The sequence below is a fragment of the Prosopis cineraria genome, unplaced genomic scaffold (genome assembly GCF_029017545.1).
Source record: "Prosopis cineraria cultivar Desert tree isolate PC_DT_omini unplaced genomic scaffold, ASM2901754v1 PC81, whole genome shotgun sequence".
Taxonomy (NCBI): domain Eukaryota; kingdom Viridiplantae; phylum Streptophyta; class Magnoliopsida; order Fabales; family Fabaceae; genus Prosopis; species Prosopis cineraria.
The window spans coordinates 53,944-81,483 of record NW_026555408.1 but is presented as its reverse complement, the minus strand read 5'-3'; the positions used below and the strand labels follow the sequence as shown (position 1 = coordinate 81,483).

General features: G+C 33.5%; 1 protein-coding gene, 1 long non-coding RNA gene and 1 pseudogene across 11 annotated transcripts in view; all 3 read left to right on the top strand.

Annotated features, from left to right (window-relative positions):
* Positions 1-28: 28 nt before the first annotated feature.
* On the top strand, positions 29-14,213 carry LOC129295260 (probable LRR receptor-like serine/threonine-protein kinase At1g56140; annotated as a pseudogene).
* Positions 14,214-21,219: 7,006 nt separating this feature from the next.
* LOC129295263 (uncharacterized) lies at positions 21,220-21,611 on the top strand. The gene is made up of 3 exons (XR_008589550.1): positions 21,220-21,288; positions 21,386-21,456; positions 21,590-21,611. It is a non-coding gene; the product is annotated as an uncharacterized LOC129295263 (long non-coding RNA).
* A 378-nt stretch (positions 21,612-21,989) lies between these two features.
* The window catches only part of LOC129295262 (probable LRR receptor-like serine/threonine-protein kinase At1g56140), a 32,185-nt gene continuing 26,634 nt past the window's right edge, over positions 21,990-27,540 (top strand). Inside the window, exons 1-7 of one of the 10 annotated variants that reach the window (XM_054933754.1) lie at positions 22,015-22,061; positions 24,167-24,346; positions 24,445-24,556; positions 24,636-24,707; positions 25,051-25,122; positions 25,775-25,846; positions 25,944-26,009. In XM_054933754.1, the coding sequence (XP_054789729.1) occupies positions 24,271-24,346; positions 24,445-24,556; positions 24,636-24,707; positions 25,051-25,122; positions 25,775-25,846; positions 25,944-26,009 (470 nt within the window). In that variant the 5' untranslated portion in view covers positions 22,015-22,061; positions 24,167-24,270. Of the gene's footprint in view, positions 22,062-23,951; positions 24,347-24,444; positions 24,557-24,594; positions 24,708-25,050; positions 25,123-25,774; positions 25,847-25,943; positions 26,010-27,540 lie in introns of those variants that run through there. The other 9 variants (XM_054933756.1, XR_008589549.1, XM_054933763.1 and 6 more) reach the window with 9 other exon arrangements.

Below are 27,540 nucleotides of genomic sequence, written 5' to 3'. Positions count from 1 at the left end.
AAACTATTCCGCTTGTTTCTGGCATTTTTATGGCAGGAGGGTTTTTGCATTGGATGTTATTGGGGATATCCCAAAGAGCTTATGGACTCTGACTCACCTTACCAATTTGTAAGCTTCTTGCCTCACCAGTTTCCAGGCTTGGTTTCACTCAAATTTCTTGCTAACATTCCTGGAAAGGGTTTTTATTTTTATGTTTTTAATTAATAGATTCTTTTTCTTGTTAATCCCCCTGTCTCTCTTAGCATGCTAATTTCTCAAATTGCATTCCGGAACCTTGGCCAGAATTACTTGACGGGTTCTCTATCTCCAGCCATTGGAAATCTAACTCGCATGCAGTACTTGTAAGGCCAATTAATTAGAAGTTATGTACTTCTTGTATCTAAGGGTCCTCCCAATTTCTGGCGGGAAAGATGGTCAATTGAGCAAATTTATGCTGTTCAGTTTTTTTTTTGGGGCATAGTTTATTAAATGTTAATAATAGTTTCGTTTAATTTAAATGAAAGAAGAAAAAAAATTCAAACTTTCAAACCATACAGATTGATACAATGGTAGTGACTCATGTTCTGTCTCAAATGGAGAGAATTTGGACTTGCTTGTTGTACTTTATGATACATACTCAGGAACTCGCAGTTTAATGTACATTTATCCATGTTAGGAACCTTGGCATCAATTCTTTATCAGGGAAGCTTCCGAAGGAATTGGGAATCTTACTTAATCTACATATATCATGTACGTTATCCGCTTTTCCTTGCGGCAATTTCCTTTTTCCGCCTCTTGTATTTTTTAAAAACTTTTTTGCTAGTGATTTAAATGACAGCTTGGTGTTTTTTTTTCCCTTTCCATAGATTCTGATTCTATCATATTTCTGATGTAATGTTGTTTTCTTGTCCTTTTCCTTTCAAACGGGTCTTGTGAACATCTGGAATTGATAAAGAAGGACATACCACGCAGCTTAATTTGAAGACCATTCTGTTTTATCAAAATCATGATTTTTGTGAGAAATATATCCGGATGATACTGTTCAAGATCCAAATTAATTATTGTGAATTATGCAGGCTCTTGGATCAAACAACTTCTCAGGTTCTATCCCATCCGAACTAGGGAATCTGGTGAAACTTCAACAACTGTAAGTTCCACAGTCTGTGCATCTGTACTTTTTTATGACCGAATTACAAGTCCCTCATTGGGCTTATAAGAATAGGTTTTTTCATCTCCATAATTTTAAGCCATGGGCTTTGTTTTAATTTATGTTTATAATCCTTGAGTTGGTTCTGGATCATGTCAGCTGTTATATCCTTTCACGTAAAAAAGCATCATCTTACAAATTTATCATCAAAAGTTGTTATAAACTTTCTTTATCTTAAAAAGATGATATAAATTCCAACGAACATTTATCTGCAGCCACTTAGATAGTTCGGGGCTTAGTGGTCAGATTCCTCCCACTCTTGCTAATCTTATAAACCTGAAAACATTGTAAGAATATCACTATCTCCCTCCCGTTTTTGGTCTCCGTATCATCTTGATGACAATAACTAAAAAGTTTACTTGTTTGTCCAGGTGGGCTTCAGACATGGAACTCACAGGCAGGATACCTGACTTCATAGGAAGTTGGTCTAAGCTGATAGACTTGTAAGATTACATTATCAGTAACCTTTTTTTTTGTTTTGTTTTTGTTTTTTTTAAAAAGAAGTTGAACCTTTTTTCAATTATGAAGTGGCATTTTCATTGAACATTGGTTTGTCTTGCTAATCTGCAAGTTTACTAGTTTAATCAGAAATTTATTCTGTCACATCTTTAGCAAATAATTTGGGGCTTTCCCTAATGGATTGACAAAGGGGTTGAACTTCTTTGAGCTAACGAGTTTTTGGCATTAAAATATAGCTTTTGGATGACTATTTATATTATTGATTTGTTTTCCTTTTCATCATGGAATTCCATTTCTATGAAAAGAGTAGTAATTTTTTCTATATTATAAATAAATTATATACAGAAAACTCTTTAGGATGTGAAGTATGAATACTTGTTTTGTGTAATCACTAAACAGAATTGCTGTATGTTTTGGTAGGAGGTTTCTGGGTAATTCTTTTGAAGGACCAATACCACCATCATTTAGCAATCTGACTTCTCTTACAGAGTTTGAGTGCCATAACTATTTGCTTCCATTCATTCTGTGCATTTATTGGAGCTAATTATATGATATTCAAATGTAGGAGAATAAGTGAAATATCTAATGGGAGCTCCTCACTGGCATTTATAAGAATATGAAGTCTTTGAATACCTTGTAAGTTTTATAGACATGGCCTGTCTAATAATTCGGAGTCTTCCAGCTAAATAGAGATAATCCCCCGCTCTTTCCTTTTGAATGTAGCATAACAATCTCGTTACAAATCTTGCAGGCTATTGAGGAATAACAATATTTCTGATTCAATTCCATCCAATATTGGTGAATTTCAAAATTTGACCCAGCTGTGAGTATTACCTGTTTATGTAGCTCTTCAGATACACATAAACTATCCATAAAATTAAATTTGCATTGGAGATACAGGATAGTTACTACTAGCTGTTTGCGCTGCTGTCCCTGCAATCAGATGATTAAATTTGCCAATTTCAATCAAGTCTGCCTATCATTTTCATTATTTCCTTTCTTAGTTTCCTTAATCTATTTGTGTCTCTTAATTCTGTTGTTTCTTGAAATTCTAGTGGTTGGCCTGTACTATGTAGCCATCGTCCCTATAAATGGCCTATATCATTTTTTTTTAATTATGTAATGATAATTGCAGAAGCATAGCTGCCATTTTTCTTCAATTTGTTTGCCAGAAAACAATATAATCAGAGGATATATCCAATCTGAATATATCAATATAAGGACAAGCCTTACTTTTTTATACTAATTCTATCAAATGAAATGTTCATAAAGCTGAGTGATTTAGGATTGGAACTCGATGTCTGTGCTACTAGCTCAGGGTAAACTCGTTAATTCACCACACCAGGGTTCCTCACTAATTGTCCAATTTCCGTTTTTCCTTCTATTCTCTCCAATATGACCAACTTTGTATGGTGGAATCATTATAATTGCTATTACCATTACTACTGCTGCTGTTGCTGCTACTATTATTGATCAATGGTCTTGAGTTGTATTTGTCTTTCAAACCCATATCATACATGTTACATGTATGGCTGGTTCTTTCAGGGATTTGAGCTTCAACAATATCACGGGACAGATTCAGAGATCACTTTTCAATCTGAGTTCACTAGCATACTTGTAAAATATATGCCATGCCTGAGTAATTAATTATGGATTTCCTGACATGCTTCCATGATTGGATTAAAGCATGATTTGCTTTCTCCAATTTCAGATCTCTTGGAAATAACAACCTCAGTGTACTATCCCTGCCCAGATAAGCTCATCAACTCTTCGCAATATGTGAGTATTCTTGACATTTACACACTGCAAACATCATAGTGCCTTAAGAATGTGGTATGATATGTACAATACATGTATATAGTATATATATGTCTGTTTGCATCTGCATTAATATATTATTGATGCTTAGCAAATCTTATATCTTAAATGAATTTTACAATTCAAACACTAAAACAACAACAAGCCTTATTCCATTAAGTTAAATCAGTTGCATAGATCACATGATGCCATTGAGTTCTATCAGTAAGTAATCTACTCTTTGAATGTATCATTCAACAAGAAATCCCTTTTGCACACGTCCAACCAACCTTAATTGATTTTCTACCCTTTTCTCATCAATAATGCTTTGCCAACTTTTCCTCATATACAGTCATCATGGATCTTATCTTTTCTGTTCTTGTATGACCACAAATCCATCCTAACATTCTCATCTCTATTATCCATAATTTTTGTTCTTGTCCCTCCAATGCCTAACATTTACTACCAAGTATTGTTGGTCTTATAGTGGTTCAATAAAACTTTTCTTTAGACCTAGTAGGTAATTTGGGATCATAAATAACTCCTAATGCTTTTCTTCATATCAACCCCCCAGCTTGTTTTTATACATAACATTTCCATCAACTTTTAACCTTATTTTGTAAAATCAATCTTGGATACCTTAATTTAAACCCTTGTGGTATGGTCTATTATTCATTTCAATTTTCACCTCCAGATCATTTCTAACTTGTTAAATTTGCAGTATAATATATTCTGTTTTGCTTCTGCCCATTTGAAACTCTTTAATTCCAAAGCTTGTCTTTGTAATGAAGTTTAGAGTTGACCTTTTCCTTGACTCCTCAATAAGACTACACCGATCATGTATTTAGGGATTTCTTCTTGTATGTGCTTTGTCAAAACATCCAAAACTTGATCAAACAAGGAAGGGCTCAAGGATAATTCCTAGCGTAGGCCAATTCCTTATTGTGAAATCCCTTTGCAATGTCTCGCCTACATAAGTTCTCACACTTGTTGACCCATTATACATATCTTTATAGCTTGAATTATGTAACATGAACCCTTTCTTTTTCAGGGCCTTCCACAACACTTCTCTTGGGATTATAAGCTTTTTCCAAGTTAATAAAAACCACATGCCTCATGGAAGATAAATAGCCTTTGTTGTAGATAGTCCTGGCATAAATCAAAATTTGATTCTCTAAAATAAAGTCTCATTTCTTAATCTGTGCTCAAAACACTTTTTCTCATAATTTCATATTGGGTGCTTAAGCTGTATCCCTTAGTAATTTGCATAATTTTGGATATCCCCTTATCTTGTATAAAGGCATCAAAGTGCTTCTCCTCATTCCTTTATCATTTTTTTGGACCTCAGATTCTTGTTTAATAGCGTTTTGAACGAAAATATACACTTCTCTTCTAAACACTTTCGAATTTCAATTGGAACACCATCAGGACTAATAATTTACCATTGTTCATTGTCTTAAGAGCTTCATTTTCCTCTCCAACCCAAATCCCAAATAAAAAAGCCAAATTTTGTTTGCCTTTTTAGCAGGATTCGACCTGTTAAATGCATAAGGCTTCACCACTTATGTGGTCACATCTATCTATGGGGCTAATATCTAAAGGTTCATTATCATGCTGCTTGTGAAATATAAGTTTGTCAAGTCATGTCAATTTTAACATAAGCTTCTGGTACTACACTACACTAATTCTAGTAAAAGCTTAATGCTTCAATTTATTGTCTGTCATTCATGAGGTATTTACTTAACCAAATTGAATGAATGCTTGCAGAGACTTGTCCTACAACAGTCTATCAGGAAGCCTTCCTTCTTGGGTAAACCAACCAAATTTACATGTGTAAGTATTTCAGCATCATCATCATCATCAATATTTCTCTTTTTCCCCCACTTGATTTCCATTTCTTGTTAGATTCAAAAGTTCGTTGCTTTACTATAACCAAACATGCAATTCTTTATGTATTTTCTATAGATTTTATATCTTTATTTTGAAAGTTTATATAGAAGAAAAACGAGTGAGGAGGGGAGGGGGCAGGAGAAGGAGAAAGCAGACGAATTTCAATTTTCTTATTGCTGCCCAGAGAAGAGCACAACGCAAAATGAATATAGAGGGAAACAGCAGATCTGTCCTTCATGACCTTGAATATGATACAGTAAATGATTTTGTAGACTTTAGTGGCTGCTAAAGATGTAAAGTGTACATTTGAGAAATGAAGCAAGAAATATAAGAAAATAGGTAGACACTAGACACAAAGAAATTAGCACGATGAAATTAGAAGTCAATTTCACTAGAATATAACCTTTTAGGGTGTTACAATATTTATCAATATGTAATAAATCACTATCCTAATTATTCATAAATCATTACGTTCTGTTTCTCCATTCTTTTACTTATTTCCCTTTGCTGCTCTATATAATTTTTGTATAACATACATTAGCAAAACACAGTATCAAGCTCCATTACATGAATACCAAGAGCTTAGCAAAAGAAATGTGATATGAAATATATTGTTGAATGTATAAGAGATTTGCAATTTTGAAGACATAATAGTAGATCAAAATTTCAAATTTTGTTAGTATATAATAATCTCTTTAGTATTTGCACTCAATAATTCTATGTTTTATGGCATTCTCTCTTAATTTTTTTTTAATAGTACAATAAAATTATTCATGTCTTTTTTTTTATCACTGTAAAAAGCAAATTAAATTTGAGTTCATGCTTTCACGTCATTGTTGAAAAATTGGATAATACCTTTAGTAAGGTTTAGCTCTTCACATATTGTATATATTAACACATTTTTAATATTTGCTTGCTCTCTCTCTCTCTATATATTTTATAAATATATGTATGTATCTATGTATGATGCATGCGTGCATTATGTTTTGGTGAAACTAACATGGTGATTTTTATGGGGGATGATATGCAGCAATTTGGTTGCTAACAACTTGACAATAGACGGTTCAAATAGCAGGTGATTCTTTGCTTTTTATTTAATGATTATACATAGTGATTTTTACAGGTGATGGTTGGACATATAGATATTTGTTGTGTTGAAACCTATTGGTTATCACTTTTTATTTTGCACAATAATGTGACTCTTGATCTCACGTCCATTATTGCCTGTAGTCAATCAAGAGTCATTGGCTAGTTGCTTGTTATTTTGAAGATTTTGGCAAACTTTATGGTTTTTTTTTTCCCTGGCCAATAATCTTCCCTACGATTTGAAACATGTTTAGTACAAGCATAAAGCCTGCATCCTATTTGCTATTACTCAGAGCCCAAAGCCATGGCTTACTCATAGCATTCTGAGTTATACTCTTATGATTAGTTATTGAAAAGCGGGAGTTAGGCTCTGTTATGCATGTTAGATTCTATATGTTAGCTGTTAGTGGATGGATGTGTAGGGATGCCTATATATACTTCCTGTGACCTCCATGCACTCCTTTTATGCATTAAACTCCTCTACGTATTACTCTTATCAGATTGTTGTTAATAATAATGTCATTATAGTTTTTTGCTGGCATTTATATATATTTTGATCCTCTGGACCTGACTTTGAATGGTATCGTAGCATGTCACATGCAGATGGTGATATTATGCCTGCTTAATCCCTTCATTGGATATGCTGTATGTTTAATGGCAAAGAATACGAGTCAATGTGAGACAGGAAAAGATAATTCCACGTTTACTTATAAAATAGATCTCAGAAGTGTATACCTATTCCTCGCTGCATTAAGTGAGTTTAAGTTTTAAAATCTGCAATTTGAAACTTATATTTACAATTTGTACATTTGAAGGAAAGATGTATTCTTTGGATGTTAGTTTATATTTGTCAAAAGCAGCCTTGTATGGTCAAATGTCTGTCCTGATTGTGTATGTATGAGATTGATAGAGATATTATGAACAACATAAATGGTTTTTCTCCCTAATAGCTTCAAAAGTTTGGGCTGATTTGGTTCTTGACATGTGTTAGACTCTTCATTTATAGAGTTGAACCCTTGCTGAGTCTATGTTATTAATTAAATATTAAATATTTTTAGCGCAAGATATAGTGTGCGTTTGCTTAGTCCTTGTTTGCCCAAGGCTCTTTCATGTAAAGGGGGTGTGACGCAAAAAAAAAAAAAAAAAAAAAAAATCCTAGGGTATCTCCATAAGTCTTAAGCTCTTAGGATGAACTGGTTCTTGATTGGGAGATCTAGAGATCAAAAGAGGTAATTTAAGAGGTTTATTATATTCTCAGGTTTGGCGGTAAGTAAAAGCCTCAGGAATCAAATATTCTTAATAAAATTAATGCTCTGGATTTCTTATTCTAGTTGGAAAGTTCAGAAGTTCACTGGCATACCTTTTTGGTGGGTACTACCAGAGCTTTTTCACTTGGGGCACATTACAGAGGCAAAATGAGCCCAAAAAAACAAAAAACAGAGAAAGAAAGAAAGAAAAAGTGATTTTATTGATAAAAATGATTATCACATGCCCCTACTTTAAAAATGGAACTGAAAAATAAGGACATTATTCAGTAATGATAACACGATATGACCAACAGTATCAAAAACAATGCTTTCACCTTTAACATTTCCTCATCATGCCAAGCAGGTCTTAGAGAGCTTCTTTTCATTAAACGAACTAAAGTTAATTACTTAATTTGTAAATACTGAATAATAGCTAGCCATAGATAATTGAAAGTTACATGCACTTTTCTGGTTTCACGTTTGATGTATGCTCTTTTCTCTTGCAGTACTCTTCCGTCTGGACTTGAATGCTTGCAGAAAAATTTTCCGTGTAATCGCGGTAAAGGAAGATGTAAGTAACTCTAAGGAATAGTTGTGTGGAACATTTGAGAGAAAAATATATTTCTCATTCATTCTCAATAGTGTGATATAGAGGGGTATTTATACATCAAAATGGAAAAAAAAAAATGTAATAAAGACTGATAAATACTAATGATGACTAATAACTCCTAATATTTGCAATTACAATATCTCCACAGTTTTCCATGGGCACTTATGGCAGGAAGAAAAACAATAAAGGAAGAGCAATCCCCCACATAACCTTATGAATAGCATTATTGATATTCTCAAGTCTAGACCAAAACATTTTACCTTTGAAACTCCAAGGAGGCAAACTCCTAAATTTTATCTTTTCTTTAGTTCGCATGTACCCTCTACATATATCCTTTTAAAGTCTCCATTTATCCAAATTGCATGTGTGGTATGATATTTTTATTCCATCAATGCTCGAATGTTTTATGGAATGATGCAATCAAAAGGATCTCGTAGAAGCAATTAGGAGAGGAAAAGTCATCTGTAGGTTTTTTGTTTTTTGTTAATCTTTTTTATGATCAAGGCCTACAAAGAGTTTCCGAAGGTCTTTTAGGATAAGGAAAGGGTTACTTGTAGTTTACCCAAAGGTTTTAAATACATACCACACCATCTTTGAGTCTTTGGTCGTTTATCATGTTTTCCTCACCTTTATTCTCCAATATCATTCTTTGGAAAACTTGAGCTTCCCAGCTGCTCTGTTATTATCTTATTTTGAGGAAAAAAGTGAGGCACAATAAAAGGGTGCTGGACACGCCAACTTTGGTAGTCATTTCCACAAAATTAGGACTGTAAAAACAGGTACTTACTGGGGAGACAAATAAACTTTGACTGCAATGTAATGCCACTTAAGGAATTAAATTGACTACTTCTTTCTTTTTTCATTTATTGAAGGAGCCCTCTTAAATGTTTCAATGCAGATTCTGACTTTGCAATCAAGTGTGGTGGTCCTCCAATTACAACATCAGATCAAACTAGATTTGAAAATGAAAATGAGGCCCTTGGTCCTGCTACTTATTTTGTTACTGATACAAGAAGATGGGCAGTTAGCAATGTGGGGTTGTTTACTGGGTCAAACAATCCTCTATACAATAGTTCTGTGCTTAGTCAGTTCACTGGTACTATGGACCAGAGCTCTTCCAGACTGCCCGGATCTCTCCATCTTCCTTGAGATATTATGGCCTGGGGCTGGAGAATGGGGATTACAACATCACCCTCTATTTTGCAGAAATGTCTATTCTAGATACTACTACGTGGAAAAGTCTAGGAAGACGATTATTTGATATATATATCCAGGTATATATGATTTTGTCTAAAGGCATTGATAGACTGTAATAGCTCAAATGGGAGTCACTAAATTTCTTAGTGAAGCACCCTGTCTATCTATCGATAGATTTGGTCATGCGGAAGGATTTGTGCATGCAGCACAAGTCCAGCGCACAAATCATTAGCTGTGTTATTTTAACCTAGTTGTTACGCTCAAACTATTCTTACAATAACAGTGTTAGTTGGACACATAACTGGACTGATTTTCTCTTCTTGAAATTTTGGGATAAGTGACAATGCAACATTGTCTAAAGTAACATGTTCTTGAGTAACATTAGGAGGCTGGTCGAGCTAATCTACGATAAGAAGATTTAGAAATCTAATCTTATTCCTTTTTAACTTAGTTGTACGCTCAAACTATTCTTACAATTAGTGTTAGTTGTACGCATAATTGGACTGATTTTCTCTTCTTGAAATTTTGGGATAAGTGACAATGCAACATTGTATAAAGTAACATGTTCTTGAATAACATTAGGAGGAGGTCAAGCAAATCTACAATAAGAAGATTTAGAAACCTAGTCTTATTCCTTTTGCCTGTCCTCATTTATAATATTCATTCAAAAAAATTACTAAAGTAATGTTTCATTTAATGTTTATGTTAAGTAAACCATGCAAATCTAATAAATAAATGTATGATAAATATCAGGGCCTTTCGCAAAACAGTACAAGCTTTTTAATCGAAATGGTTCTCAGCAAGATGCATGGCTTTTTCTTTCCAAAGCCTTGCATGCTTGGCTTACTGCAGTTCGTTTTAATCCTAGACTTTTGGCTTATTAATTAATGTATTCCATCTTTTAATTCTAGAGTAATCTTGCCCCTTTCTTTGGTAAGAGAAGATGTATGAATATTTTAAAAATAGAAAACACAGTCTTTTGTCATGTTCTTATTTGAAATCCCTGCTCTTTCCTGTGCCCCCTTGTTTTTTACATCCATTTGTTGCTTTCCCCCCATTCCAGGGTAATCGTGTTTTTAAGGATTTCAACATAAAAAGGAAGCTGGAGGGCCTCTTTCAGAGCTGTCAAAAGGATTTTCGGGCTTGTGTGTCAGAAAACTATCTGGAGATCCATCTCTTTTGGGCTGGAAAAGGATCTTGCTGCATACCCGCTCAGGTACTTTTGGTCCTCTTATTTCAGCAATCAGAGCTAAGCCAGGTAAAACTTTACTAGTCAGCATTGCAGAAGTTCAGTTACTTCCAGACTAAAAAAGGGTGACGTATGACCATGATAAGGTCTGCTTCTGTGTTGTGTAGATTTCTCCCCCACTGTCAGCAACAGACCTCCAACCAATGAAAAGGATAGAACTGGTCTGATTGCGGGAATTGTTGTTGGTATTGGAGTAGTAAGCTTTCTGTCTCTTATTGTGGTTTTCTGTATCATTCAGAGAAGAAGCTTCATGGAGATGGTGATGAAGGTAAAAAAAAAAAAAAAAATGTGTATTCACAGACACACACACATGCCTCTTTTAATTGTTACTTCACCTATCCAAAAAAATCATTTCATGTCTATATATATGTGTGTGTGTGTCTAGATATCATTTCAGATTGTTGTTGGTGCCTTTTCAGGCAGCAATTTGTAAGATCGGGTGGAACATAATTTGTGTTTGTTCACAATAACAGCACAGTTGCCAGTTTCATCATATAGCATTTCTATCCATGTGTAGGTTTTGCAGCCAAACATAACCAAGAGTAAAAGAAACATGAGCCCAATTTAACTTGAAAGTCCAAGTATAGAGTATTGGGCCTGTTTGTTTTTCCTGTTTTAAAAACTATTTTTTGTTTTTAAAAATAAAAAATTTAAAAAATTTGTTTGGATAAGTGTTTTGATTTAGTTGTTTTCAAAACTGTTTTCATTTTTTTTTGTTTTTAAAAACAAAAAAATAGAAACAACTTTAAGTTGTTTTCATTTTATTTTTCTTGTTTTTTAAAATACATTACATTTGATAATTAAAAATTATAGTTACCTTGACTATTTTCTATCATTAATCACCATCATTAACTGCCTATAATCATCATCATCAGTCCATTTTTTAATTCTAAAACTGTTTTTAAATTACATAACCAAATGGATTTTTATTTATTTTGTTTTAAAAACATTTTAAAAACTATATTATAAAACAGTTTTAAAAACAAAAATGAGAATAGAAACCAAACAAGCCCTTGGTTACCTTATTTTTTGCCTTCAGTCTTAAATAAAGGCAAAGTAGGAATAAGAGTGGAAGTTTTCCTACTAAATTTATTAGAAAACGGGGTGTCAGCATCAGATTATATTCTATCAGCTTATTTTTCAATCCATAACCTCGTTCATGTTTAATTTGCAGAGCTTTTAGATATTGATACAAAGCCATACACTTTCAGCTATTCTGAGTTAAAGAATGCTACAGATGACTTCAATCCTGGCAAAAAGCTGGGTGAGGGAGGTTTTGGACCTGTTTTATCAGGTGAATATTCTCTGGAAGGATTTTGGATGACAATTGCTTTGCATTTCTGCCTCATCATTATCAACGTTACCAATGAGATTTATTGGGGCTGTCTGGATGAAAAAAAAAAATATTATGGCTTTTACTTTGTTGAAGAATAAAATTTGTATTTACAGATGTCCTAAAGCCAAAGTTGTAGCCTTTATATAGAGATAACCGCTTTCGTTTTTGTATACCAGGGAACACTTAATGATGGAAGAGTAATTGCTGTGAAAAGACTATCTGTAAAATCTCATCAAGGAAATAGCCAGTTCAAAGCAGAGATTGCTATTATATCTGCTGTGCAACATCGTAATCTTGTTAAATTATAGGGATGTTGCATCGAAGGAATAAAAGGCTTCTTGTTTATGAGTTTCTAGAAAACAAGAGTCTTGATCAAGCGTTATTTGGTATGACCATTATCTATCTACTTCTCGTGTCTGTTTGCATGCCTGCGTATGTGTCAATGCTCATTTGCCTTTGTTATTCCTGTTCATCATCCGTAGTATATTTGTCACTTGTATGTCGCAGGAAATTGTTTAACTCTCAACTGGCCCATGCGCTATGATATCTGCATGGGTGTAGCAAGAGGTTTAGCTTATCTTCATGAAGAGTCACGGCTTCGTATTGTGCACCGTGATGTAAAGGCAGTAACATTCTGCTTGATCATGAGCTCATTCCTAAAATATCTGATTTGGTTTGGCCAAATTATATGATGACAAAAGACCCATATTAGCACCCGTGTAGCAGGGACAATGTAAGCCAATATGACTTAATTTGCCTATTCTTTTATTTAGACAAATTTTTATATGTGTTTTATTTGTTTATTCTAATAATATCATGTTTTTATTTTTATTCTAAATTACTAATAGTGGATATCTTGCTCCGGAGTATGCCATGCGTGGGCACCTTACAGAGAAAGCAGATGTGTTTCCTTTGGTGTTTTGGCCCTAGAGATAGTTAGTGGGAGGCCAATTCTGATTCGAACTTGGAAGGGGAGAAGATTATCTTCTAGAAGGGTATGTACTACCACCTCTGTTTTCTAGGAGTAAGTTGCATTTGGTTTCTAAAATATTCAGTTTTCACTCTCTATTTTGACCTGCTAGCTTCACTATTAAAAATGTTGTTTTTGTGTTTCGTTAAAAATTTGACTGTCTTAATTGACTTAAATGACTGAAAACCTTTCCGCCAGTTCCTTTGAATTTATTCTCGTGCAACCCAAACTCCTATCAACCGTAAAGCTACAGTTTAAGTCATTATGAATCTTTAAATCTATTTCTAATTCAGTTATTTGTGTCTACCTCTCTAGATATGTAGGCTCACTCTTCACCTCTCAATCCATCTAGTTTACCCATTAATTAGATATTATGTTAATTAGGCACACATTCATAAAGAACAAGAGAGATAAATATAATTGAAAAATAAATCAAAATATAATTATAAATCAAAATCTATAAGAGTCAAACAAAAGAAATAGAAACTAGTTTCCTAGTTGGGCTATGAGCTATATCCCTACCCTAACTGGGCAATTAAAAAACACATAAAAATGACAATAAATGCATTCTAAAATCCCCAAACATGAATATAGATCTGAGAAAAAATTAAGGAGTTAAAGGAATAATTGAGATGTAAAAAACTCCTAATGATCTCACTCTCAGTCTTCATGAAGCTTCCACAGGCTCTAAATAGGCCAAATCTTCAAGAGAACTCTTGAAGTATTTAAATAAGTAATTGGATGCCTTCCCTTTAATGGAGAGATATTTATAGTCCTCATCATATCTCATTCACCTTTTCACTGAAAGAAAAGCATTCAGCTTTATGTTCCGAGTTCGAAGTGTGTGTGTGTGGGCGTTAGCTCAACTAGTCTTAATGATTTTCGGGTTGACGGGCTTGGCAGCTGCATGAAAATAACTGTATAGCAGAACTATGGCAGATCCTAGACTATCATCGGATTTCAGTGAGGAAGAAGTGAAAAGAATTCTAGGGATATCTCTTCTGTGCACTCAAATCACCATTGTCAAGGCCATCAATGTCCCGGGTTGTGGCAATGCTTGCTGGAGATGCTGAAGTGAGCACTGTAACTTCAAGGCCTGGTTACTTGACGGACTGGAAATTTTGATGAGAGTACAGCTTCATGACTGGCCTGGCTACAAACGGATCAATACGTGAGGAGTCTATAATGCATATTCGCAATTACCAGCACTGTCAGTGGCGCAACTGAAGATCAATCACCTATAGATGCTTCTAAAACCCATCCTGCGTCGCATTCTTGGTGAAGGTAGGGTAAGAAATATGGTATTTCCTGGTTCCTAGTTCATGTTTATGGTATACGCAAGGGAACGAGATTGTGCTTCTGGTATTTTGATCTCAAAATCTGTCTTGTTTGTAGAAGAACCTCCTACATTACCACGTATCACTATTTTGGCCTGTTGTACTTTTGATTTCCTCGTTGGCATGGAAACAGAATTTGACACAACTGTCCAATGGGCAATATCTTTGAAATGGATTCTTCTATTTTCCGTAAGTGAATAATTGTGTGGTGAGCATGTTGTCAGGCATTGAACCGTTTCATTCAAAAAATCTTTAGCCATGTCTCAACAGCGCAACCTTTTTTTTTTTTTTTGGGGTGAAAATTGAAAGCGTGGCTGTAAGCAGTGAATTTAAATGACTTATAAATCAAATATGGTTACCATCATCGGTCTTATTTATAACATTTTATGCGTAATTTTCTTGTATAAATATTTTTCCACATATAAATAATTAATTTAAAATTAACTACTACTTTTCAAACTATTCACGATGCTAGTGAATTATTCTAATCTAGGGACTTTAGGGGATCAAATCCCAAAACTGAAAATCAGAATGAAAATAGATAACTTGGTCTATTCAGTTACTTATTTCCTGCCAACCAAACTAAGGGATAGTGAATGTTCCTTACTTGCTCTTCTATAGCCCTATTTTAATCCTCCCTTGATCATCAAGCCAGTGTTCAGGTTGAAGTTAGGACGCGAAGGCCCAACGCCTTCCCTGACTCCATCAAACTACAACATTCTAACATCCACAGCCTTGAAGAATTTCGAGTACCTGCCCAGCTTGCACCGTTTTCAGCGTCGCGTACGCTCTATCCACTCTGCTTGGCATCGAGCACCATGTTGTTCTGGTCGGGAGAGAGATCAAGCGAGACAATGATCATGAGAGAGAGAGAGTGTGTAAGATCCCAAAATTTATTTTGAGGATTAATTAAAATAATTGAATGATTTAATTGGTTAATTAAGATGATTAGGGGTTAATTAGGGAGTTTGGATAGCCTTTTGATCCATTAGACTCTAGATGGGACTTAGAATTGGGCCTAGAGAGTTATTGGGCTATTTTGGACAAGTAAAATAATTAACAAGTCTTGTTAAGATATTAATAATTACAGTTATACGATTGACAAGTAATGTAGCTCTGTTGTGGGAGTTACGGACTTGATAAGGAGAGTTAAGTAATTGACAAGTCCTATTAAGGTATTAATAAGTATAATTGTGCCAATTAACAAATAATTTAGTTCTGTTGCAAGAGTCGTGAGGTTGACAAGGAAGGTTAAGTGATTAATAAGTCCTGTTAAGGTATTAACAAGTAAAGTTACACGATTAACAAGTAACATAATAATTAAGTGGTTTGAAAACAAGATTTATTATATAAATAATTTTATGCATTATATGATTAAATGGTTGAGTGGCTTGATGGTCTAAATTTTTTGATGAACTAAGGGGGGTCTTGTGTTTTACACCCACCTTGGCCACCTTTGGAGAAATTATTCTCCATAATTCTCCAACCACTGTTGACGTGGTCCAGCCAGCACTAGAGTTCTGACAACGAAGGTCTAGTGGCTATCGTCATCGGTGTGGCTTCGATCACCGATGATGGTGCTTTGGCAACACGGCTGGTGTTTTTTTTAATATTTGAACTTAGGCTATTTTGATTTTTTTTTTCCATTTAACTTATTTTCAATTTAGTCCCTGAAGACTAAATTGAGGTTTTGAAATTTTTAGGACTCACCAAAAGATAAGTTGCTTACCCCAGGTCTTCAAATGAAATTCTTCTTCTCTTAAAATCTAAACTTGTGACTTTGGATAGCAAATCAAAAGGGGATTTTTTAGAGAGAGGCTGAGAGGGGACTAGTACTCTACTAGGGTTTGTGTCTTGGGTTGCTTGGAGGTGATTTTAAGCTATCTAATCCTTGGCTAAGCTTCCCTTCTCTATGCGTTTTCTTTAGGTTTTTAGGGCTATGGAAGTGGTGTCTGAATTTCTAGCAAATTTCTACCCTCTAAGGGAATCTAAGGGTGATGTTTTTAATTTTCTAATCTTTGGTTTTAACTAATGGCACTGATTATTAATGTTAATGATGCTTTAGATAACCCTAATGTTAATTAGTCTAGGATAAGCAAAAGGAAAGTTTAACTATGTTAGTTAAACCTAATGTGAGTCAAATAAGCTAAAAAAGTTCAAAAATGGAATTGTTTATTGTTAATATCATTAATTAGGATTTTAGGCCTTAATCGTGATTAAGGACTAATTAATGACTATGAGTCATTAATGATGTTTGTTAATTTTAAATTGTAGATTGACTACTTTCAGAGCTCATGGAATGTTTGTGAGCTTTCTTGAAATCTAAATTGTACTTTTAATGTGGTAAACCAAGAGTTGAGGTAACTGAAAGTTAAATTTTAATATATGTTTGTGTATGCATTTATGAGCTTGTTTGATTATGGTATGTGAATGATATGCTACTGAACACACAAATCTTAACATGGCTCGATAATTATGATGTGAGTTATAAGATGGTATGAGTTAATGTATCACATGATTGAATGAATTTCATGTTGATTGTTTAAGCATGATTGTTGATAATAATGTGACTAGATGTATGTTATTGACTATGATTATATTATTTATGAGTATAAGAAATATTGCAAGATGAGTTGAGTATGTTTAATGGTTATGATATGTTATAGTATATAAAATGATGAACACGAATTTGATATGATAATGGTAATGTGATATGCTAATTATGGCTATGAATTATAATCTATGAATATGAGTATGATCATCTGAATGGATGAGCATGATTATGATTGTAAAAATGTCATTGCATGGATTTGTATGATCACAAATGGTGAGAGTTCACCCGAGAAAGTAGAGCATTATGAAAAATCCTATGTTTATTCACTAGCATTACAAGGCCTCAATGTTTCTGATTAATACCCTGGACTAGGCGAAGTGACACCCGATGAGTTCGTGACAAGGAAATCCTGGCCCAAAGAGTGAGAGTGGGACCTTAGATGAGTCACCTCCCACAATTGGAGCGAGATTAACTCGATTACACGAGTTAGTCTTATATGATTTAATAGCCTATGGATTCAGTCAAAAGATATGAGGAGAGTAATAAAAGTAGATCATGAACATGCATAATTATCGTATTTATTGTCTCACATGTTTTGTGTGTCAATAATTATGGAATTTATACATGTGAATAAATAAATATATATATATATATATATATATAAAAACTTTAGTTACTTTTATGTTCCACATGTTCATTTGCTTAAATTTATGTGCTTGTTATTAAGATTATATAATTTCACTTCCATTATTTAATAATTTCCAAGTGGCACTCCGAATCAGGACAAAAGAAGCAGGTGAAGTTAGAGACATTTAACTAAATGTAATGTCTCGAGTTATTCTTAGTGTGTAATTTGAATATTTTATTGCCAATATTAGGAGTCATTTTGCATGGATTTAATTGTCACTTGCATATAAGCCTATTTTGTAGACTTAGGCATTTATTGCTAATGGTCCTTTGATTGTTTTGAAAATGAGTCAATGCTGCATGTGTGTGTTTATTGTGGATTGAATTGAATGTGGATAGACTTGTTATCCACTACTTGATAGTACGTCCTGGAAGGTGAAACGAATTAATGTGCAGGCTCATAGATGCAGGTTTAATGTTAATCATATGTAGTCAAACATTATGAGATAGTATGTTTAATTATTCATGCGTAAAAAGTTATATCATTTGTGCCTAATGGCTTAACATTTGGGCTAGAGACACTTGAAGATTTAGGGTAGTGGGACATGTTTTCTTTTCTATTGTCGCGATATCTAAATTCCACAATTGCCTGCTACTGGATGATGAAAGGCTAGTGTCATTAGCTAGTTTACTTATTGTCTACATGTGGATGTTATATCAACTAAATCAAAGGTTTTGAGTTGAAAGTTAGACATTTCAAAAGTTCAACTTTGAATGTTATCTTTTTTGTGTGTGTCATGGCTTGTTGGTTGTGGTCAAGGCTTACTATTGTTGAGCACTATGGATGGCATCATGAGTATCAGCAGTGGTGGAACGATAAGTTTGGTTGTGGCGGATGGCCTTGATGTAGTTGGCTATTGTAGAATATTCTTTGGATGTGGCAAGTGGTTTTGTACCATGAGCCAAGGTGAATGCAGCTTTGGCTGCGATGAAAGGTTCCGTTTTAGAAAAATAACTTTTTTAACCCCCGTTTTAAATAGTTTTTAATGTTCAATGACTTTTCCAAACTTTCATAACTATATGTAACTTTGATTTTAAATGCCTTGAAGGGCCTTATATGTTGTCTTCCATTTGAACTATTTTTAAAATTGTTGAGATTTCATTATTTAGAACTATTTTTAATTAATTTTGGAGTTCTTAAATAATCAAGGTTGCTCCTATCCTTCTTCGATATCTTCTTAAATGAAAATTATTAGCTTTAGAGATTATGGTATTTGTGATTAACGTCGGAGGACAATTACAGAGAGCGAGAGAGTGGCGAAGGAGAGAAGGCGAGGGGATGATCAAGTGATGTTTGGACGTACGTTTCTTCTTGTTAATGGTTGGAAGAAATTGCTTTAAGTTTCATTCAGGGTTTAAAGTATATCAAAACACTTTAATATCAGGTGGGGGGCGTGGCTAATTTGTGTAATTTCTATTTCAATTTGTTTGTCTAATTTTGACTTTTTGTATATTGATTCTTTCTTTGGCCAAAGTGTTTGTACATTAGACTGAAATTGGAACACATCAAGCCACTTTCCGTAGCATAAAACAAAGCTCAGCATTTTTACCTGTTTAATCTCTACTTTTTCTTTTTTTCCTAGATTCTATTAATCACTAATTGTCTTTTAAAGTAAATTATATATACAGTTCTTCTGAAATTGCAGAGACTTTTGCTATATTTTCAAGTTTATGTCATTTGATTAAAAGTAACAAGTAATTATATGAATTGTTTCTATATTTTATTATAATTGCATAGATATTATATGTATTTTATTCTTTATTTTTAAAAAATGATTTGTATAATTTTTTTTTAAAATAGACAAGAATCTTTAATTGTGGAGCCAAATAAAATATGTAACTATTTGACAAAATTTGTAGTATATTATAATTTTTTTAATTTTTTATTTAATGACTATGCAACCGTTGCAATTGCATGTGTCCTGGAGATTTTTTGTCCCGTTGAGGTTATGAGACCCGCCGTAGGTGGTGGTGTGCTTGTTTTTCTGTTTTGTTTGTTTTTCTTTGCTGTGTTTGTTTTTCTTTTCCTGTTTATATAAAGAAAAAAAAAACAAAGCCCATCGCATCTGCAAGCGTCATTCCCTCTGGAATTTTACTTCTGAGTAAGATGAATTTCTAATTAAGAAAGCTTTTTCATGGACCAATATACTTAAGAAATTTGAAACTAAAAAAATAAATAAATTCAGAAGCTATTTGAATTGTCAACTTTGATTGGTGAGAGCTCGCCATCGACTTTGAGAGTCTCTCAGTTTTTCAAGACATTCAAGTTTATGTCCCCCAGTCCCTGTCAACACCGTTAATATATTTCTTTCATTAAATAATCGTTTTCGAATTTACTTGTTCAGAGACGCCATTATCGCACTGTAGGCTCTGCAAATGCATTCTGCAAAATCCTCCAAGCCTTGTGCTTATTCATTTTCGATCTCTGATCATCTCTATTAATTTCTATGCTTCTTAATCTTAACAAGCTAGGTTACAGATACCTATCTAAATCGATCAGCCTCACATGGCTCCTTCTTCGTCCTATTCTCCTTCACCAGTCTTGGTTTTTGGCAATTGCATCTGCTTTTTGTGTGTTCTTGAGCTGCCTGGTTGGTGTATCACAAAGCTCAAAACGCTACTACGGATCCTTCTGAAGGTATATATACTTAGATAAACACACACATGCTTTTGTTATTTTCTCTGTTTGTCCTTTTGTGGGCTCTCAGTCTTACATAAAAAAAGATTTTCCTGGAAAACGATCATTCATATAGAAATAACTGCTTGAGATGTTAATAAAACTGAAACTTTCAACGCAAATGAAAGAGGCAAGCTCATGAAGTTTTTCAGTTTTGACCCAAAAAAATAAAATAAATTAATATGGTATTTTCTTGAAAGCCCTTGGACCTTTCTATCTTAACAACACCAAATTTATTTTTTTTTTTGAAAAAAATTAACTCATATATGAGTACATAATAAAAAAAATTATAATTCATGCCCATTCTATTTATTTTATAATTTATAATTTAATAATAACTTAATTTCACCCGTTAACTTTTCTTGTAAAAACTCCCAGGTCATAGAACGGTCAGCTATTCCACTTCATTCCATTCTACTCCTCCGTTCTTTAATTTACGCTCTCAAACACACCCTTATTATATCCTCGAAATTTGAAACTTTCATGCAGCGAGAAGTTTGAATTCGATCTTCCCTAAATGGGGATTCTCGGCGTCAGCAAATGTATGGAATGTAAGCGGTGAGGTATGCAGCGGACAAGCCATCGACAACACCACCGCGGTTGAAGAATTTAATCCATTTGTGTCAAATGCGACTGTTCCAATGGCACTACTTGCCACATTACCGGACTGTATAGTCTCTCTATCTTTCCTTCTCTTACTTGATTGAGTTAACTTGTTGATAATGCTGTGTTGCTTTTTCTGGCATTTCATGGCAGGAGGGTTTATGCCTTGGATTTGTTGGGGAAATCCCACAAGAGCTATGGACTCTCACTCACCTCACCAATTGTGTGCCCTTTTCGTCATCAATTTTCTTGCTAAAGTTAGCAATGGATTCTTTTTCTTGTTAAGTCCACTGTCCTCTCTTGGTATGCTAAGTTTCCTCAATTGCGATCAGGAACCTCGGCCAGAATACTTGAGGGGTTATCTGCCTCCAGCCATTGGAAATCTAACTCGCTTGCAGTACTTGTAAGGCCAAGGATCCTCTCATGAATTACTTTTTCCATCTTAATAGGGAGAATTTGGATTTGCTAGCTGTGCCTTATGATAAATTTATCCCAATTAGGAGCTTGGGCATCAATCGTTATCAGGGGAGCTTCCCAAGGAATTGGGAGATCTTACCGAGTTAATATCACTGTAAGTCGAAGGACCATATATAACTGTGGAGCTTAATTTAAGACCGTTCTGTTTTATAAGAAATAATGATTTTTGTGAGATAAATCCTGATCATACTATCCAGCATCCACTTAATAAGCTGTTAATTATGCAGGGCTCTTGGAGCAAACAACTTCTCTGGTTCTATCCCTTCTGGACTTGGGAAACTGGTGAAATTAAAAACTGTAAGTGATCTATCTATCTATAGTTTTTGTTCGACAAAATTGAAAGAGTTCGGCATTGGAAGTATGGGATTCTATTTTTAATGTCAAGCTTTTAAGTATACACTGATTCAATCCCATACATTTTAATTTCTGAGCTTTTAAGAAGATGAATATATACTTTCAGTGAACATCTTTATGCAGCTACTTAGATAGTTCGGGACTTAGCGGCCAGATTCCTCCCAGTTTGGCGAACCTGAAAAAACCTGGGGGCAGTGTAAGATATTGCTTCTAATTGTGATAATAATAAAAGTAATAATATGAAATAAATTTAAAAATTTCCTGCTTGTCCAGATGGGCTTCAGACATGGGACTCACAGGCAGGATACCTGACTTCATAGGAAATTGGTCCAAGCTGACAGTCTTGTAAGGCAACATTATTGGTACCCTTACATTTTTATTTTCATTTATTTTTTTGAGGAAAAAATGCTGTTGAATCTTTTATGCATTTGCCAATTTCAAGTGGAATTGGAAGTTTTGAATAGAACTGTTGGATACTTGTAATGGTGATACTATTAATTATTAAGCTTATCTAGCTAATCTGCAAGTTGTCTTTTCCCATTTTTCCCCTTTGTTTTTTTTGGCTAAATTTTTTAACTTGAATCTATTGGTTTTGGGTGGAGTCAAGAATATTGGTGGGATCTGTCACACCACTGTTCATACTTTTTTTTTAAGACTCAGTTTTTCAAAATTGGAGTTTTTTCTAGTATAAAATGGCTTTTGGACGTGAACAGTATAAGCTCCAAAAAAAAAAAAGAGGCTCGGGTTATTTGTTTAAGTCTATTTATTTATTTTTTATTAAAAGGACAGTGTGAAACGTGAAACATAGCTAAGACCCTCTCTATTTCTATCTTGAAACATGCATTTCCTGTAAAAATAAAAATTTGAGGGATTGCTGAAAGAAAATATTTGCAATTGAAATCCTGTGATTTCTAATATGGTGAAAGAATGAATGAGAAATTTGACAAGTATTGGAGCGACTACAATATCATCCTTGCACTTATAAGGATTAAACAATATTTAATTTTGTTTAGCAATATGAACTTTGTAAAAGTTTATATTTGTTCTTTAAGACTTGAATTTGTATTATTCCATTTGAATAATAAAAAAAATTATTTGGGCTTTTCAAGCTTAATCATGAGCCCAATTGGTTCAGCTTAAGCTTAACAAAATTACAAAAATTAGGACAATATGGCTTTTGGACCTGAGCCAAAAGAGATAGGCATGCCTGCTTGACAGCTCTAGTTTTGGGTGGAACAAAGAATATTGAGCCCTTTGATTGGATGCTTTATTTCAATGAATATAGTGATAAGAGCCAGAAATACTGATTAGACCTGAACTAAGACCCTTTTTTCTCACACTTTTTAAGGACCTTAAATATTGGGGGATGACAAAAAGGACTTTTAAATTTGGGCTTAGAAGTCTTAAAAAATGTTTAAAAAGGAGCTAATCCTTAAACTCATTTTTTTTAAACAATCTTTTTTCTTTTATTTTTTAAATTCTGAATGCCCGGACTATCGATTTATGATTATTTTTTATATGATTATAATTCGTCTAGCTTCTTTGAATTAATTTTATTTCTAACCAAAGGCTTATAATTAATTTGTGTATTCCCCTATTTTGGTAATGGAATTAGAATAATATATTTGCTTATGCCTTTGAGTGCTATGCAAAATTGGATGCATGGTTTTCTATCAAATGGTAGTTTACTTATATTTTATCATTTATCTTAGATAATTTTATTTTTGCGTGAAAAATATGAAAGTGACACAGTTTACCAGATATTTATTCAATTTGATTAAGATAATGATGTTTGTATTGTTGAATTAGTAGTCCCAACACAATTTTTCTTCAACTCAAGATTGAAATATTTTGTTTTTGGATGATGATGAGGATGGAGGAAAATAACTAGAATTTAAATTTCAATGATCACATTTTAAAACATTTGTATCCTGTTGTTTTTTATTTTTTATTTGTCCTTAGAAGAATGGTAATTTTGCGTTTAGATATTACAATTTATATGTTATGTTTGTATTTGTGGGTGAGAAACAATGCTTTAGATGTTATAACTTGAACTTTGTATTTGGAAAAATAAGAATAAAAAATTCATCAGGACTTGTGGACCTACCCCTAAATACTGATAATAAGAGTCGCGATTATCCATTTTGGTAGGAGGAAGGCTTGATGAAGGGAAGGGGAAGGGAAGGAAAGAGGTAAATGGAGACCTAAATCATGTTTAGTCTGAATTTAAAAAAAAAATAAATAAGTGATTGGCATAGTCTGTATGGCATGAATGCATGAGCCAAAAAAGGAAAGAGAAAAAAAAATGAGAAGCTTGAAATAAAATTTTCTTATTATAATTTTTTTTAATTTAGAACCCTGATATATAATCAATTTAACTGTGTGAAAAAATTTATGCCTAAACACACATCATCACTATGTCAACTTATTTTCTCTATTCTTTTGTGTAGCTGTACGCTCTTACTCTCAGGTAGTGTTTGGTTCAACAAAGGGGAAGGGAGGGGAGTTTTACATACTGTTTGGTTTTGAAAAATTAATAGAAGGGGAGGGAAATATGGTTTTGGGAGGACTACAAGGTAACTGTATGGTTTTCTTCTCTCATCAACGAATTACTTCTCCATTTAAAACAGGTAGTTAAATCTTCTCTGATAAAAAGTAGTGAACAGAACATACTTTCGGATGTGAAATACGAATACTTGTTTTGATGCTTGCATGTCCTATTCTGAAGGTGGGCTCTCACTTAATAGAATTGCTGTATGTTTTGATAGGAGGTTTCAAGGTAATTCTTTTGAAGGCCCAATACCATCTTCATTTAGCAATCTGACTTCTCTCGAAGAGTTGTGAGTGCCATCACCATTTACTTGCATGAATTCTGCAGATTGTTTGGAGCTAATTATATGATGCATAACTCAAATGTAGGAGAATAAGTGACATATCTAATGGGAGTTCCTCACTGGCATTTATAAGGAACATGAAGTCCTTGACTACCTTGTAAGTTTGTTAGGCAATTGTTCCCCTATTAATTGAGAGAAGGCCTTCTGTTTAGATATATATTTTTTGAAATAATATAACTTTTAGTTCCTAAACTTTTATTTAATTATTGAACAGTCCTTGTGTTTATTGAGTTAAGGAATTATAAAAACTAGATTGTATCGAGTCAAGAAATTATAAGGACTGAATTGTTGAGTTAAAAAACTACATAAATTGATTTGTTTTGTGTCAAAATTTGGGAACTGAATTGATAATTAAGAAAAAGTTCAAGGGCCAAGAGTTATATTTTTCCTTTTTTTTCTTTCAAGAATGTGGCATAACAATTTGGTTACAAATCTTGCAGAGAACTGAGGAATAACAAAATTTCTGATTCAATTCCATCCAATATTGGTGAATTTCTCAATTTGACCCATCTGTGAGTATTGCCTGTTTTTGTGAGTCTTCAAATACATTTAAACTATTCATATAATTAAATGTGTGTTTCTAGTTGAATAATATAGTTTGGGCACTGCCCTATTTTTCATCCAAAAAAAAAATTGTGTTGAGAAAAAGGCTAGTCAAGATTAGCTGTTAACCTTGCTGACCAAATCAGAGGATTAAATTCCTGGTTTCAAAGAATCCTGTAACATGGAGCACTTTCATGAAAATTTATTTCTCTTAATGTTCTTGCTTCATGGTATTCTAGTGGATGGTCGTTAGCCATGGTCCCTATATAATGGTCTATAGCATTATCCAAGAATGTGATGAAAAGAACAGAAGCATAGCTGCCATTTTTCTTCAACTTGTTTCCCAGAAAAAAGCAAATGAGACAGTGGTTTCCATTAGATATCTCGCACTTGAGGATATACTGTCTTTTTCTGGGATAATAGACTATATGCTGATTTAACTATTGGACAACCCATATATTTGGTACTAATTCTGGCAAAATGAAATGTCCATCAAGATGAGTGATTTGTGATTAGAATTCAGTATCTTTCCTAGTGGAACAAGATTAACTTGATCAATGGTCTTGAGTTGTTGGTGTTTCACATCTAGATATAACCATTTGTGCGTGCTGGTTTTTGCAGAGATTTGAGCTTCAATAACATCACGGGACAGATTCCAGAGTCACTTTTCAATATGAGTTCATTATTATACTTGTAACATATATGCCATGCCTAAGTAGTTAAATTATTTGATCATCTCTCATGCTTTAATGATTAGATTAAAGCATGATTTGCCTTTCTCCAATTTCAGGTTTCTTGGAAATAACAGCCTCAGTGGCACTATCCCAACCCTGATAAGCCCGTCTCTTCTCACTGTGTGAGTATGCTTGACATATTTAATCTCTGCAGCATTAAGGTGAATTAATAATGAAGAATAATATGTACATTATATATAGTATATATATGTCTGTGTCTAGCGGTATTAATGCTTTTATATAGCTTAACAAATCTTGTATCTCAAATGAATTCAGAAATTCCAACACTATTACTGTTTTCAAACTCAGAGGATGTTATATAGCTTCCTGATAATAATTGGAAAGGGAAGGTATTTGTCACACCAAGGTACTAAGGGTGTGACCGGCATAAAGTATAAGATATACTCATATTTTATGAGCCTTAATTAACCAAATATAAAAATAAAATATCAATAAATAATCCCTACTAGTCGAAAAGTCTTTAATATATATATATATATATATATATAACTATAAAGTTGGTAAAATCTTAAACATTCTATAAAAATTTCGGCAAAATCTCCCCTTAGGACCTCATAAAATTTTTACAGTAACAAAACCTGTCAGCTAAACTAGAAAGCTGCTTAACTCCACACCAATATATTTCACAACGATAAAATAAGGCAAGGATCTAACTACAGTATACGTGAAGTATTAAGTTACACTTTCATAATATAAAATATATTTACATCAAAAGTAATTAACACATGCTTCCAGGATTCCAAAAGCAATTATGTCCCTCAATGATCAGCAGGAGATGTAGGGTAAATTTCAACATTTGAGACTAAAGAAAACTTTCTCAGTAAGTAGCGTCCCAATTCACAGTTGAAGAAATAATGGAAAGCAATCAATGAGCTAATTATAAATTTACTAAAATAATCAATTGAAATTGAAATAATATAAATAAAGAATACATAAATACAAATGAAATTATTACAATTCAAATTCCAAATTATTAAATTTCTACACATGCTTAACATCTTAAGATACTCAATACAAAATCCACATGTAGTAAAAAATAAATAAAATTAGCCGTTTGCTTTCTAAGAGCAAATTTAAAGAAAAAAGTTTCAAAATTCCTTCTTTAATGGAATTTAATTAGAACGATTAACAAGCGTGGACGCATAATCCACGAGGGTAAGTAATATATCCGGTGTGGCAAGAAGCCACGAAAAACAGGCACAAGCATAAAGCTTATGAATAACAGGTGTGGATTGTATACACGGAACTACATCCTTCATTCCACATGTGTTGGTCGGCACACGAGGCTAGCACCTCCAATGCATCCTGCTAGCTAGGTGTACCATGGCGCGTCAAGGGCTAACGGAATTGCTGTTAGCATCCAGTGTTCTGAACTCAGTCCCCTAATTAAATTAAGCATGCATGAAGTTGAAACATTCATTGAAAACCATTCCTTTCAAAATATAATATTCAGCTAGTGAATTTCTTTTCAGCTTTCTCCATGCACGAATCACTGTATTAACAGTTGTCATATAAATTATAAAATTTAAACAATAGAGATGTTTAGAAAAAATGATTAGTTAATAATGTAGCGAATTTAAATATTTCTTAACAATAACATAATTCTTAATGAATATAAAGCAGATTCTATAA